The sequence below is a fragment of the Olea europaea genome, unplaced genomic scaffold (genome assembly GCF_002742605.1).
Source record: "Olea europaea var. sylvestris unplaced genomic scaffold, O_europaea_v1 scaffold1816, whole genome shotgun sequence".
NCBI lineage: Eukaryota > Viridiplantae > Streptophyta > Magnoliopsida > Lamiales > Oleaceae > Olea > Olea europaea.
The window spans coordinates 13907-30536 of record NW_019235915.1 but is presented as its reverse complement, the minus strand read 5'-3'; the positions used below and the strand labels follow the sequence as shown (position 1 = coordinate 30536).

Below are 16630 nucleotides of genomic sequence, written 5' to 3'. Positions count from 1 at the left end.
TATATATATATATATATATATATATATATAAAAGGTTGGAAAACGAGTTAATTCTATCAAACAACACATTTGGATGGAAAATTTCATTTTCCATGGAAAAGGCTTATAGCAAACAGGCCCTAACCGATGCAAATGCAATGTAAAGATTTTAAGCTATAAATGTTTAAATATCTAAATTCAGTAAAACGATTTATATTGATACTAATAATTTTCTGTTTTCAAGCTTAACTAAACATAAAAATTTGCATCAACTAGTTAATTTTCGATATGAATAAAAAAAAAAATCCATTTGTTTTATGTTTTGAGGGGTCGAAAATGCAAACTTGAAATGGATGAAAAGACCTCAAGCCTCTTATTACAGTAGCTGCGGTAAGACGGCGAGGGGGAGCGTAAAGGGCACGTAGGCGTGCGGGCTTTGTGGGGCCTAATCTTTCATTCTTCCCTTATACTTTGTGCCTCGAGTCTGCCGACTCCTGACGAAGACCGTAAGTTGTTACTCTCAACTAGTTATGAGTCTTGGTTTCTGAGTTCTAGTTCAAGGCAACACAAGAAGAAATAACCATTCCAATCAGAGCGGATTACTTAGATTCACTCCGCATGGTTCGGGTGGTTGAGGCACCGGGGGGAATGGACCGCCAATGAATCCTCCTTCCAACTCTAATTATTCCCCCATTCCGTGGATTGCTTCCAACATCAAAACCCGTGGAGGACCCACCCTCTTCCACTATTCCAATCCTACTGAAATGAATAGTCAATTGTGAAAAGGAATACTGAAGAAAGCCTTTCTCCCTTCTACTGACTTTTGCCCTTTTCCCTAGCCTGGGAGAACTAGGCAGAAGAAAAAAGATAAAGAACCCTATGCCAAACAGGAACCGATTAATGTAGCATACAAAAGAAAGTGGCTCGGAACTTGTTGACTCAGGCAACAAAGGCTTGAACTCTTCCTGCCAAAAACAAGGGACCAATCAGCTTTCTGAACTACAGTACAGGACGGAAAGTGAGCTTTGATAATCCTGAGTACCAACTCGAGAACTTCATGCCGTCATAAGAGTCTCAAGATATACTCCACAACGGGAAGCTTTGCTTCGATTGCTCACTATCAACCACTTAATCTTTCTCAGACATCAGCTCCAATGACAATACAATGAATTTCCTGTCCTGCGCATCTCCTACCCACATTGGAATCTCCTGTCATCTCAGATTATATCTATGAAATTCAAAGTATCCATTTGTCTGAGTTCATAAATAACACCATAATGATCTAATTATGTCTTGACACATTATGGTGAAATATTAGGGGAAAAAATGTTTATTTTGTCTAAAGCACAAGCTACTGTTTAAAATAAAATAAAATATAACCTGGTACTCAATTTAATAGCTAGAATCAATTAGAACTTGAATACAGCCAGACTTTATTCGACCGGTTCCGATAACTTTTGCCCATCCCTAAAAAATGGTAATATGTGGATAACATCCTAAGATTATTATAAGCATTTCTCCAGAACTTCAGAATCTTTGCTAAAACAAAGATGACTTTATATTGAATGATATCATTTCTGTTAGCTAGAGAATATTGATATGCTTTCTTCCTGTTTCCCAGCATCAACTGCATTGCACATACTTGATCACAGTGAGTAGACATTTACATTGAGGGGACAGTGGAACTCTAGCGAGTCACATATAATCATGTTCAGAGTTAAAATTCGAGCAATCATAGGGCTAAATTTCTATTTCTTCTGATCAATAAATATTTTGCTGACATTATTTGAATTGCAAGAGAAAAATATCAACCAAAACCCACAAAGTTCAAGGTACAAAATATTCCCCAAGAATTTGTGTGGAATGGTGCAATTGTTTCCCTTGTTTCAATTGCACCATACAATATATTCTGTTTGAAAAAGAAATAAGTTTCAAGAAAAGAAATCCTCAAAATGCATATCGATAGATAGCATCAGCAACTCCGTCTTCATCATTGTTAATACCAATCACATTTGCTACAGCTTTAGCCTTCTCTGATCCGTTACTCAAAGCCACCCCAAGAGAAGCCAGGTCGAGCATCTCAACATCATTTTCCCCGTCACCAATTGCCATGACCTTGTAGCCAATAGGAAAATTTGGTTCAAATATAAATAGACCATATGTCTAGCAACAATATTATCAATGAACTAGCAGCCCTATTCCTTAAATACGCAAACTAATGGTTATCCTATTTATTGCTTGTTTGGGAGAAATTATAATGGAATTATATTTAAGAGTAATGAGTCCCATGAAATATGACGAGAATAAGTTGGTAGTAATCGCGATGTGTGGTTAAAATTAATGTTTGACTTGACTTCAAATAATGAGATTATAATTTTATCCAAACATGCACTTACTAATTTCATTTACTTCTACAGCTAAAGGTTGGAAAAGCCAAAAAAGACTTGGCTGAAATGGTTGTATGTGAGAGGGTAGATACAATTACTTGCAAATTTTGAACTCTTAAGCAAATTGTGTGGGTAAGATTGAGAAGCATGTTTGACTAAGCTTAGAAGTTACTATTAAGTGACTTCTTCTGCCAAACATGTTTCAGCTTTCCTAGCAGTTACCATTCTGGGGAGAGTTTGAGGTCCCGACTTGGTGCTTTTCTTGTTTGTAGTGCGTATAAGTTGGGAATCATACTGAATGTGTAAATAGTAAGTGGCTAGTAAGTTGGAGGTCCTAGTGGATAAAAAGTATGTTTGACCAACTAAAATTATAATTTAAGTTTTGTCAAACATGATTGTAATTTTCAAAGAAGTAATTTTACATTTTTCCTTTAAACAAGATCTGCTAAGAGCCTGAGACATACCTCCTTTGGAGTAATGCCCAGATGATCAAGAAGCATTCTTACGCCACTCCCTTTTGATGTCCCAGAAGGTACAATTTCAAGCATATCTGGTACAGCTTGGACAACACACGCATGATCCCCAGTTGCTTCAGCCCAATATGGCCGCAGAATGGTAGAAACTCCCCCAGCAGTGTCTAAGAAGATCAGTTTCTACAATTTCAAATGGCAAGCCAAAATAAGAAAAACTGAACGAAAAACAGCTATAAACCATGTCTATTTGAAGAGAGAGAAAAATACAGAGCATGTTTGAGCCTCATTTTTAACCTAAAAATGCATTTTGGAACAATAAATTGATGGAAAATGTGTGGTTAAAAAATAAGGAAAAGTTTTGGATTTGCGTGTAATATTATTTTATTAAAGAATGTGTAATTAAAAAGAAGAAAGAAAAGTGTATTTTAGAGAGAATGGGGATCAAACAAGGGCACAGTTCCCGTCATCATATGATAATTAAGATTAATGACATATCAAAAGAGGAGGATCCACGAAGGAATTATGGCCTCGAGGAATAGCAGGTCATCTGCAGAGTAAGATTAAGATACAGTTGGCAGTTGGTATTTTTGTTGGGTAAAGCCAAGTAAAATATATCCAGAGTGATATTTTTGCCCCCTCATTCTGAAAGTATTTCTGAATGAGGAATAACATGACAACATAATCCATGATGCAATAGAGATCAATCATAACTATAAGAAAATATAGTTAAGCAGATCAAGAGTTGAGACTAAATACAGAAGCTTAATTTCCCTCTTCTCATCTCCAATAATGAGAAGTCAGGCTATAAATGACCATCACTAATCCATCGGTTTTCATATTCCAATAACAGCTTATAAGTCCAGTAAAGTTTTTGGACATGCATCAAGCATTAAAAATAAACGAGCATATCAATAAGGATTTAGGTTGAAGTAATCATGCAACAAATGTGCTACAACGCAAGTCTCAGTCAAGTAGTTAAGAACATGTACTGAAGGCTATGAACATCCAGGTAATACAGATTAGGCAGCATTTCATCCATCTTGAGCATGTTTGATTAGGTTAACTTTGAAGTAACCCTTTTTTCTTTTTTTTTTTTGCAAAACATGTTTGAGATTTTTTTTTCTTACTTTTAAAGAAAGGTACTTTTACATTTTTCTAAAGTTTAGCAAAAAATACTCATAGTTCTTCATCCTCCCACACATACTCCTAATATCTAATGCCAGCAATGATCAATGACCATTTGTGCTGAAAACAATGAATCTGACAGAGTTCAGAAAACACCTGTATATCTACGCCAGCCAAGAGCTGCTCAACTGAAGGTATAATCTCTGCCTGTCAAAAGTCCATGGCAAACACATTTTCAAGGAATCCGAAGTTGGCATATTCAAAGAAATGAGTGAGACAATTGATTAATGAGACACCTTTGGCTCATGATATACAGTATGAAGTGAGTCCACAAGAGGGTGTTCAAACAATGTTAAGCAACGATCCTCACTGAAGGCAATAAGAGGAACTTCATGCTTGAGAGAGTAAAGAAGTGCCTGCAATATAGAGAGTAAAGCTACTTAAGCTTCTTCACTTGGCAGAGATCAAATATAATTTGATGATTTTCAGTGTCAAGTGTTCTCAACTCTACATTATGATCAGCTTAATATCAAATACGTAAAAGCATGCTTACGTTCTTGAAAAATCAGTCTAAACATGACTAAGACAGGTAATATTACAAGCACAAGGCAAAAGGTACTTACTTCTCTACAAACATTTGGATCTAAATTCCTTCTAAATATTTCCCGACCTTGTCTGCCATATACAAGTAATCCCTGGAACAATTATTGAAGTGAAAAAATATGAGACAATGTATCATGACAAAGAAATAATGCAGCATTGAATCTTGATGCTTACGATCTGAAGAAGAGAGAATGTCTACCATCAAAATCCTGGTATCTGACTAACAGCATATAAATATCTCTCTACTCTCCTCATCAGTTGTATCTGACTAACTGTATACAAATATCTCCCTCTATGCTCCTCATCAGTTTATCCCGTTCTTAATCTTTCCTACCATAGCATCAAAATTTATATGTTCCCAAATCTCCTATTTTTAAGAATAATGCTTTAGTGCAATCATGTAAACAATAATCCTTCTTTATTCTGAAGAAAAGAATAGCGTAAATATCCTCCGAGACTTCTGCAGAATTCCCAAGTAAAGCAAAAAACTTCCTTGCTTGTCCACCATCATCGCCCATCAAGAGAGACAGAACAGTAGAACGAACAGAAGATGCAATAAGAAAGGAACTCATAGTGTGAGGTTGTAGAAGGAAACATTTCTTTCAGCTCAAGGATTCGAAGAAAATATTTTCATTTTCAATAACCAAGATGTAGGCCATGAAGATAGCAAGAGAAATGACTTAATAATGTAACATTCGTTTGAGAATAAACAAAAGACCTTATTTTGCTTGACTTAATAATGTATCATTCATTGCACCAGCTTACCTAATCTTATCGCCAAAAACCTTGTTTGCCAGTCTAATATTTCATAATTACAGCTAAAAACTTCTAATCAATATGAAATTCTTGTTATAATGCTAACTTGAAAAGGACTGATATTAAGCACTGGAAACTGTAAACTTTTACCAAGCGAAAGTAAGAATAAACAGTGAAAGGCAGACCTGCACAAAAACCCCAGGAGAAAAATCTGAAGCAATGCCATCTTTGCCAGCTAAATCCACCATCTTCAGGATGTTTATCACAGCTGGACGAGTCTGTTTCCAAAGATGGAATATAAATGATCCTCTATTAGCATCTGTATCAAGCAAGCAGCACTACCTAACATAAAAGCAGAAATGAAGTCCGGACAGAAGTGAATAGAAACTTCCTATCTTACTTTTCCAGTAGCTATCACCACCTTTACACCCCTTGATGTTGCTTCTTTTAAAGCTTCCGCATTTGACAAGGAAATTTGACTTTTGCTGTTGAGCAGTGTGCCTTACATTAACAACATGAATTCATATTATCGAAACACTAATAAAATGTCTTTGCAGGCGTGTGACACGTAGATGCAAAGTGGTAAATAATACTCAAAAAGCATTATTTGCACTATCTTACCATCCATATCGCAGAAGATATAGCTAAATTTTGGCTTGTAAAAACGAAGACTGCCTTCTCTTCTTCTGTCTTTTCAATAAACAAAAAATGAGAATTTCTCTATGATCTCACGAAGAGAACATCATCAGGGTTCACTGAAGAGTAAGTTTATTGGACAAAAGGCTTAAGACTAAGACTTCATAGGTAAATTACCATCTGCATAATCAAGATGCAAACTCCCATTAGTCTCAGCATCATGGGCACTCTGAATTAATCCTTTCCCCTTCCACCCAAGATTCTTCAAAAGAAGTTCCTCCTCCTTTTCCATTTCCTCTTCGGCCTCATCGCTTAACTCATGATCAAATCCCAATAGATGAAGCAACCCATGAACCTAAAGGGAAGAATCACAGTTCTTGGTCTAATTAATCAATGTATGGCTGCAGAGTTTCGAAATATTAGTGTACCTTTCAACTTCTATTTACGTTTTCTATCTTCTAAGAATCAACCTACTTTGAGAATAATGTATTCTTAATACATATTTGGTACATAGTATTGGATAGTATAATTAACAAAATTTAATCTCTCTTTCTTCGTAAACTGTCTTGTATTACCCAAATCAGCAACATGTTTTTATTGTTTAGTAGAGAAAAAAGTGGATGATCGTCACACTCCATACTCAAAACAATCGGTGCAAATCCTTTTATACCATACATTCCAGTCTTCCGATGACTTTCAAAATCAAGAGACTCAAACAAATGGCTAAATCCAGTAAACCACAATGCAGAAGCTTAACAAAAATCTTCACCGATTTTTCAAGAACTCATATCAGATTCTTCTTAATCCTATTGTGGCATCTTCTTACTTTTTCTACAGAACAGTTTTCATTTATACACAATAAAATTCTCGGCAAACAACAGCACAGCACCAGCCACAGAAAATGCAGAAGCATTAGGCGCCTCGTGTCTGTCACATGCCCTAAAACTGGAACTTAAGATGGAATATTAGCAATCAATAAGATTTTACAATTGTCTGAAATCCAAATCATCAAAAGTGTAACTAAAAGAGAGAAGAGAAGTCAGCAATCTTGACACATAATACACAGCACTTTTTCGCACCTTGATAAGTAGCCAATACTTCCTTTTTGAAAATAATCAGCCAACATATTAAGTATATAAAAACTGGATAAGCATCATTGAACTAACCACAAGGATTCGTATCTCATCAAGAATAGTGTGCCCTCTCTCCACTGCTTGTCGTGAAGCAGTCTCTACGGAAATTACAATATCGCCCAACATTAGCTGCAACAAGTGACAATTGTCAAGTTTGCCACACAAAATATATCATACATGCAAGAGATCAAGTTCGTACAATTGGAAGCTTTAGTTCAGGAATATGTTGGGACATTGAGAGGACATCAGTAGCGTGGTCTTCATCCCTCCATTCTCTGTTAAGTTTCCTTATGAAGCCATCATTGCAAAGAAGTACTGATAACTCAACATTCTCAAAACAACCAACATCACTTATTGACGTATCTCTTGTTTTATAGGTCAAATTAGTGAGACCATCAAATGCTAACTTCATCGCCATTGGGACATTAAGTCGAAGCATTTCTGCAATATCCTGCAAAATGTAATAAAGAAACTTAAAGGAAATTTTTTGCCCTTAAATACAGCATATACAGTATATATCATCTCAATGTCAATTTATGCTTCAAATATCAGTGTGTACACATATAGTATATACTCGGAAACAATAGCACATGAGCAATTAAGTTCAACATATGCAAATTTCCTCTTCTTTCTTTCCCATTAATCTATAACACATTATGCCCCAAATGTGCAACTTTGGCCACAATTCTTCAATGCACATAACTATGATTTGAATATACAAAAACAATCAAATGCAGCAAACATGGATTAAAATGCGTCAAAGAAAAGAACACATACATATTACTGCAAGACGTAGCCGAACAACGACAAGTAACTCACTTTGAACTTGGACCAATTAAAAAGTACTTTTTTTGAAATGCACTTATTACTTAAAAGTAAAACTTTTAAGATTAGAACATGCTTTATATCGATTACCAAAATTTCAGGATCTTCAGGCAACTGTTCTTCGATGCAAATCTTGACACTGAGCTCCAGCTCCTTTTCTTTACTCTTCCTCGCTGCGGCCGGCCTTCTGCTGCGAACCTTCCGATATTCTCTTCGTGATACCCTCACAATTTCCATTTTTCCAATTCCATTTGCATTTCCCAAACCTCGTGCAATGCTCAAGCTTCTATAATTAATCCTCCGACCAAAAATTGTGGTAGAGTCCCAAGAGGCAGACTTTACAAGGTGCGAACGAGGAAGAGACGACGTAGCGACGGTGCAGGAAGAGAGGGCACGGCAAAGCACACGCGCCGCCATGGAGTAGGTGGGAGGGGGACGGATAGCACGGAGGAGAGGCGAGATACGAGACAGCATTCAGGTGGATATTGTGAGAAAATGGTTAGTTTATGGTGGTTCGAAGATTTCACAGCCTCACCTCATTCACACAATCACTGTGTGTACCGAAGGGTTACCATAGGTGTTGCTGATAAAAACAAAGGGCAATTTTGTTTGAATTATTGTACCATGGAATAAGTGATAACTCATTTTGTTTAGGAAGCAATTTGAGTCTCTTAGAGGGAAGGAGAAAAGCAAAATAAAATGAGAAAAATAAGGAAAAAAAAAACTCATTTATTTTATATAATAAATTCTCTTTGAATGTCATTATAGATTTTAAATGGACGTAATTTTTAATCTGGGAACACTACTATCTCGATTTTAAAATGTTGAAGGTATGGCCCCGTTTGGTAGAGATTTTTTGCCCCAAAAAATTGATTTTTTGACCGTTATTTTACTATTCAAACCTTAATTTTTGACTTCTTCTATCATATATGGACCCCACTTTTCTTCTAACGGTCAAAAAATCAATTATCAAAATCCCTACCAAACGGACCCTATGAGTGCAATAAAAAGTAGGATGTATACAAGAGTACAATACTTTCGACACGACTAGGGTACAATACAATTATTTGTCCTAAATTTAAATAAATGATCTTCTATAACAAGTTACTTATTGGGTAATTTGCATAATTAGACCCAATCTTTTTTCATAATTGCACTTTTGTCTCGTAACAATTTTTTCATCGCAATATTGTCCCTAATCTCTCATGGTGACAATGGGTCAATCTAATCGAGTTAGGTTGATCTCATGCCACTCAACCCGTTAGTCTAACAGCGACCCTAGGTCGACTTGTTGACTAAGGGGCCATGTTTTGCTCGGTCCATGCTAGTGAAGGTGGATCTAGATCGTAAGCCTTTGAATTTTTTTAAATGTTTATTTTTTTTTTCAAAAAACATAAAAAGGAAAAATCATGATGCACATGCTGTAAAAAAAAAATAGTAATAATAATAATAAAGAGAGAGAGAGAGAGAGAGAACAATTTGCTAAGTCAACAGTTGCATTTTTGCAACCACATAACGTGCTACTTTTGCAACATGTTACACATAAATAGTAATGTAGTAGCATGCTTGAAATGAGGATGAGTTCGATAGACTGAGCTTGTGGTGGATTTCGGGGCTTGCCTTTGGATAATATAAAGGGGATTTCATTAGTGCCATTTTCAATAGCTTTTTGACAAAGTTGAGAAAATATTCTATAATACTTGGTATTAGAGCTACATGTTTTGGGTTCGAGTCGGTGATGAAGCATTCTCATAAAGTAGGTGAATGATACATGAGCATGCTTGAAACGGAATGAGCCTAATGAACTAATCTAAAGGTGGGTTCTTGGCCTTGATTCTATGTAACATATAGTTGATTGCATCAGTGACATGAGCTATACTTTTTGAAGAAAATGGTAGCAATACCATACATCAATCAAGTCACGTTAGCGAACTAGACCAATCTACAAACCGACTACTGAATCTAATGAACTTAGCGGTTGGCCCACGTAGTTGAAATTCAAGGTTGACTTGATTATAAGATTGCAATTTCAAGGGCTTGAGCCACTCATGGGCCGAGCCTTCAGAGTCAACTATTGAGCTGTCGAGTGGTTTCATCAATCTTTCTATAATTACATAAATCAAAACAATCATTGCTCATAGAATCCAAAAAGAAAAATAATAAAAAATAATTAACGAACGTATAGTGAGACATTTTGCCTATCAGTTCAATTAAACAAAAAACAAAAGAAACAAATAAAGGAAACAATGGGCTACGACCTAACCGTTTAATTTCAATTTGTTTCTAATTTTCTATTTTTCAACAAGAGACTTTTGGTTATGCTTCCAGGAGAGGTCCTTTGATCAAAAGCTTAATAAGGCTCCCCGGGGCACAGCTCAACTGGTGGATTAATCAACATTAGTCTTACTTCCACCCTACTTCCAGCGGTAGGGTGGAAGTTCGAATCCTGGTGGGAACATGCGGCCAAAAATTTGGTATGGAGCAATCACTTTGGAGAAGGATCTCTTGTTCGCAGAAGTGTACAGGCGGTGGGGGGAACCTGTGATCTAGTTGAGACATAACCCGCGATTTACCCCCGTCCCCCCAAGGTTCTAAGGGCAAGAGTTTTGGGGGGTCCAAAATTTAGTTTAGTGTAAGTTGGGATATCTGGATATCAAAAAAAAAGAAAAAAGCTTAATAAGGCTAGGAAGGTACTCGACCAGTCCAGTTCAGATCTAAATTAATGAGACAATGTAGCGACTAGATGAAGTACACACGTCACCATAGAGGAGGACGTGGGAGGAGGGAGGATAGGGGAGATACAAGATAGCATTCGGGGGATATTGTGAGAAAATGGTTGGTTTTACGGTGGTTCGAAGTTTCCATAGCCTCACACAAGTGTATGATTTCAATTAAACAAGTAGTAAAGTTGATATAAGATTCGAATTATCATTCTCACGAGAACTATCTATTTAGCCCTTGTTTGGAGAAAATTCTCACCAATTTTTCATTAGAAATTGGATCGTTGGATTGAAAGTGGGCCCCTTTCAGCCGTAAAAAGTCTAACTCAAAATTAGTTGAATCATAAATGTCCTTTCCAAATTAGGTGCATATGTAATTCTGTATTTCTTGGTCATTAACAGTTGTTGGTTTTTACTTTTTGACGGTAAAAAGAAATGCTAAACATTTCCTCCAAACAACCGCTTAATAATTAATCAAGCTATTCCTAACTGCTAATATTAACTGAGGAAAATAAAAGCAATTAAACGATTAAATATGATAGTTTAAACATTGCATCTCAAAATATCACAGTAGTTAACCCCTTTAATCTCGCATTAGAAGTTCAATTTACTAATTATAAATTACGTCTCTTAAGTTCAAATCAATCATATACAACTGATTCAACTTACTATATCTCTATGCGAATACGAATGAGCATCAACTTAACACATTAAATCACTTAAGAATGCAATTAAAGATTGCAACAATAATAAAAGTATATTAATACATTTTATTCAATTGTCGAAATTTACTTCGTGGTCTATGTGTACCTTACCTCTTAGTTTGTTATCAATTCACAAATCAACGAAATAGTGAACAATTATTTCAAAGAATATAAGTAAATTTAATACAAAATACAATTAACTCCAAGAATCTTGTAAATTGAGATTAAAGGTTCAAAACTAGCTACATCTTTCGCCCCCCACTATTGATTTAATTAAACATCATAATGGACGAGAAACCCAAAAGTATTTTGTAGTATATCACTTGATTTAAAGGAAAAAAGAGAAAAATATGAACTTCTTGCACTAAGAATATGTCTTCTTCATGCAAGTTACTGAAATCCTAGCTTTTTTCTCTCTTCTTCTCTTCTCCCTTGTATCTTCTCTTCTTTCTCTTGTGTGTGCGCACCTCCTTTATTTGACCTAGAATAGGTTCTTATATAGTACTCGAACCATCTTGAAATTGGTGCCTCAAGTAGAGCCAAAATATTATCGGAATAAAAAAAAACAAAAATAAAACATGGATTCTCACATCAAACGGGCCGCGGTAACCAAACTGCGACAAAAACTATTTTTAAATTTTTTTCAATTGCCGTTGGACTGCAATTTGCTTTCTGCAGTCATCACTATAACTAGTTTTACACTTTGATCTTTACTTCAAGTTTTTGTATTGTATGGGTCCATTTTATCCAAATCCTCAATTTTGAATCCCACAACTTCCAAAAGCATCCACTATGGTCCCGAACCTCCATAATCATCCAAAATTGGTCATCATCAAGTTCTAAAGTGTCCAAATCAGTCTCCAAACTATTCATAAGTTGAATTTCACTCCCAAATCCAGTGACTTTCTTCCAATTGCTTTTTTAATGCTTCTAGTCAAATCTTGTACAACTCGATTAGTCTTTAATTGCCACAAATCAACTTCATTCTAGAATCAAATCTTTCTTTTTTGCTCCAAATATCTTCATGTCGGGGTTTACCTAAATTGATAATATTTACACTAATAAAGTAGATATCCTCTCGATTTGAAAATATTTATCAAATTTATAAGTCCGGATAATCATGTAAGATAGACTTTTCGAATCACATTAAACTTAAAACCTAGTTCGTTTCGAGCAAGATTATCTACTCAAACACATAAATAAATAAAAATAAAAATTATTTTATTTTATTAGATAGCTTTTCATATTCACCTAAGGCTTTGACACTGCTTGAATAATTCATTAAAGGCTTCTAAGTTTTGATACTAAAACTACTTTTTACTTGTCAGATTCTCAATCGATTTGTCATCTGTGTGTATAGTCATTTCAATCGCCATAAGCCTTTAGGTTGTTTATGTTCTAACCCTCAATGATCAATTATTTTGTTTCTTTCTCTTAAGGTGCACCCGGAACTTGATAGTCAATCTCTTATCCGGGGTGTTTATTCTAATGTTACTTTCACAGCACACTCATTCCTTTTACACCCACATTTGATTGGGTTTGCTCGATGGAAGCAACTATTTTGATATGTGATGATTCTTCATAAATTTGTGTTTGAGGCCTTTGAAGTTCCACTAAACAAATCAATCCCTCTGGACATCGAGATCCCCAAATTAAATGTCCTATAGTGCGTTGCTTTTCTTTATTGCAAATGCTTACATCATTTCATTTTTTTTTTCTCTCTTGTAGGTATTAATTTCGTTCATCGATATACTACTTCTTCCAACTATTTATTCTCTCTACACTCTAGGGTACGTAGCTCCTCTCAAACATCGATGTTTTATTTTGACTAATGTAGGCCACTTTTTCTTACTAATTTGCCTCTTTCTTTCTAGACTAGAAAATGCCTTTTATTGGAACGAGTAGTTGAGATTAAACCTCTTGCGTATGATTAATACCTAGTTTTCACTTGTTTGTCAAAAATACTCCATACAAATATTCAATAAGCACGAAATCATTACCTATCTAAATAGCATCCAACAACGGCTCAATTACCACTCCTAAACTATCATTTTAATTGGTTAAATGGTTGTGTTTTCAATTTATAATCTTGGTTTTGGCAACGTAATTCAAATTTTTGTTTTAACATACTCTATTAGCGTAACCAACCCAAATTTTATTTAACATATTCCATCGATGTAATTAACCCAAAAGTAATAATCTTCATGACTATTATGCTAAAAAAATTATCATAATATCACATAGATAAGTATAATAACAAGATAACAAAAGTGACCTCATCTAGTCACAATTCGTGAATTATAAGTTCCAAATAAGTATCATAGTTAGCTGGCAAGAAACACAACAAAAAAATATTTCTGGATTCTTTCTAATTTTTTCGATTTTCAATATCTGGAAAAGTAAATAACATTATGCACAAGCAAACATATGAAGTTACACCCAAACTTAAAAGTACAAATTGTTCCTAATGTAAGAAGGATAATAATACTCCCGTATCATATGATGATGTCTCTCCTTTAACATTTTGTCATCTATCTACCTTTAGTTTTCTTTGCCGCTTCTTCATAATATTTTCATTATGTAAAAAAGAGAATGAAAATATAATAAATTATAAAATATTCAGTTACAAGAAAAAAAAGTTTGAAATCACTTCGAACGTAGGATAACTTATTTTTTACGACCTCGACTATGAGAAAATATTCAGTTGCAGAGAATGATGTGTAGCATTTTTTATGGAGCTTGTTAGGATGATAACTGTATACCTAAGTTAAAGACCTTAGACTATACCTATACTAAATGAAATTTTGAAATTTTTTGTTCTTGTTGTTGTTGTTATTATTTGCTTATTAAATGCCTAGCTAATGCAAATAAAATAAGAAAAATGATAGAAATAGGTTAGAAGTGCTTGTTTATGTTATATTTAACAAGAATCATTCTAAGAAACAAGAATCATAATTCTAATTTCATTGTTTAAGATTCATACTTGCGGAAGACATCTTGAATACAAATATTAACGTTAGATCTTCTTCTCTTTGTTCCTCACAAAATATTAGTTGTCAATGAGACAAGCTAATAAAACATATAGAGGAGAGATGACTTAGCCTTTTATATAGAAAATTATTGAGCTGTCCCATTAACGACTCCAATCCTAATTAGGGTGTAAATATTTCTGGCATATATACTTAAATTACCACATTATATAGGATACTATATGACTAAGGTGTAAAATGGCCCAAGTGATCATTTGACATATTAGGTTTAACTAGAGTATCATTATAGAACTATATATTTATGGATCGCAAAAAGGCTTGCGGGCTCAGGCTGCCCATGACTCGACCCGCGAAAAGCTCCGACCGATCCCTGAGATGGCCCTTGTGGCTCGTTGGCCAGCTCAAAAAAAAAAAAAAAAAGTTGCGTATGGCAGCGTACCAGCTACCTTTAAACACAGGCAGCTGGTAGCTGCCTTTTAAAGGAGAAAAAAACAAGTCAGCTCGGTTCAGTAAGGCCCGAGCTCTCGATTTTTTTGTCAAACTTTTGCTCGGCTTGGCTTAAGCCAAAAAAAAATATTTCTTCAAAAAGTTCGAGCTAAGCCTCAATTTTCAGCTCATGAGCCAGCTCAACTCGACTCTTTGACACCCCTATATATATCTAACCCGTTTTATAAAACATAAAAGTTGCGATCAAATGAAAGGCCCATTTTTGAAATTATTCTAATATTCTCCCACTTGGGTGAAGATGTGAATATTATTAAATAATAAAACAAAAACTTTTGACTTTCGAGTTAGACTACATAAGTGGCCAAATATATATAGCTCCAATAATAATACCTTAGAAAACGTGATCCGATCCAACTAAAATGTCAACATTGAACATGGAAGTCAATATACCATTTAAACGACGTAAGTCCACTCCACAGTTACAAATGGTAACATCCTTATCGACATTAATCCCCATCCTCCAACCAATGTGATAGTACATAGTACGAACTTTGTTGACCTAATTGTTGACTTTTTGTTTTGATTATCACAAACAAATTGTGTTTAATTCTAACAAAATGAATTTAAGTAATTGATAGTGATTATTGCAAATTTATGACACGAAAGATCTAGATCAAGAATCATGCAACCTTGACACAAAACGACAAACACACAAACAAGATTGAAGATTTACGAACGAGGAAATGGAAATCGAGCTTTTACACACAAAATCGCATTGGATTAAGAAATTGAAGACATTAGCTATAGATGCATTTCTATACTCAAATGTAAAGGTAAAACAATTTAATATTTTGCATCGATTATAACTCAAACAATTTTATGCACGAGAATTATAATGGCAAACTTTACTTGGATAAAAATTATTTTTAAAAGATGAGTAATCTGATTTTTCACAATTAAATCATTATGAAATTACTTATCTATACGAAAGATATTAGAAAACCCTACAAGTACCTTAAAGAACATTTTTCACGAAAAAGAAAAATTCGATGGGCAAAGTAATTGCCCATCCGAATGTCCGGATGATCCGGGTCTTCCGAACGTTCGGATGTGGTGTTCAACGGTCGAATTTTTTACCGTTTGGCAAACGGCTGTTAACCGTCCGGATATCAAGTGAACATCCGAATCTCCTGATTGATGGCTATAAATACCTCTCTTCATTTTATTTTTTAAACTAAGAATTCTAGAGCATTAAAGAGAATTATTTATTGATCTTATCCACCTTGTTTTTTAATCTTTAAGAGATCAAAATATTTATTTGTTGAAAAACCTTTTGAGTGAGTAACTTTTTGAAAAATCATATATCTCAATAAAAGTTTTTCACACAATACTTGAGCTATATTCTTTGTGATTTATTGAAGTGTTGTGCCTAATTCTCTCTTAATATTTAGTTGTGTTCATATCATTTGTTAAGAGAGAAGCTTTTCAATTGTAATTTTGATTTTCTTGTTCATTAAATTGTGGGTAGTGTTGAGGTCCCGAAAAGCTCAACGTGTAAAAGGATCGGTGCTTCTTAGTTGTAAGTCACCGAAAGCGTTGTAAGGATTGGATTGCACCATAAGTCAATCAAAGATAGTGAAAAAGGCCTTGCTCGTAACGAAAAGCTTGGTAATGGGGGACGTAGATCGTGATTGGATCGAACCTCCTTATTACATCATTTGCACTCTCTTTTTCCTTCCTCTTATTACTTTTGTGTTGTCTTATTTATTCATAGTTATTTGTTTAAATTTGCGTTTATTTTCGAAAAAGTTTCAAATAACCAATTCACCCCTCTCTTGGTTAGTTGTTCTTG

At 34.8% G+C, this 16630-nt stretch overlaps 1 protein-coding gene across 1 annotated transcript; it reads right to left on the bottom strand.

Annotated features, from left to right (window-relative positions):
- Positions 1-1702: 1702 nt before the first annotated feature.
- Positions 1703-8552, bottom strand: LOC111378453 (endoribonuclease YBEY, chloroplastic). The gene is made up of 12 exons (XM_023001651.1): positions 8008-8552; positions 7292-7543; positions 7126-7221; positions 6137-6314; positions 5945-6013; positions 5724-5824; positions 5509-5601; positions 4588-4659; positions 4261-4380; positions 4121-4171; positions 2831-3019; positions 1703-2094 (listed from the first exon to the last, which is right to left on the bottom strand). The coding sequence occupies exons 1-12, from the start codon at positions 8389-8391 to the stop codon at positions 1927-1929; spliced, it is 1773 nt and encodes a 590-aa protein (XP_022857419.1). The 5' UTR covers positions 8392-8552; the 3' UTR covers positions 1703-1926.
- Between the last annotated feature and the right edge of the window lie 8078 nt (positions 8553-16630).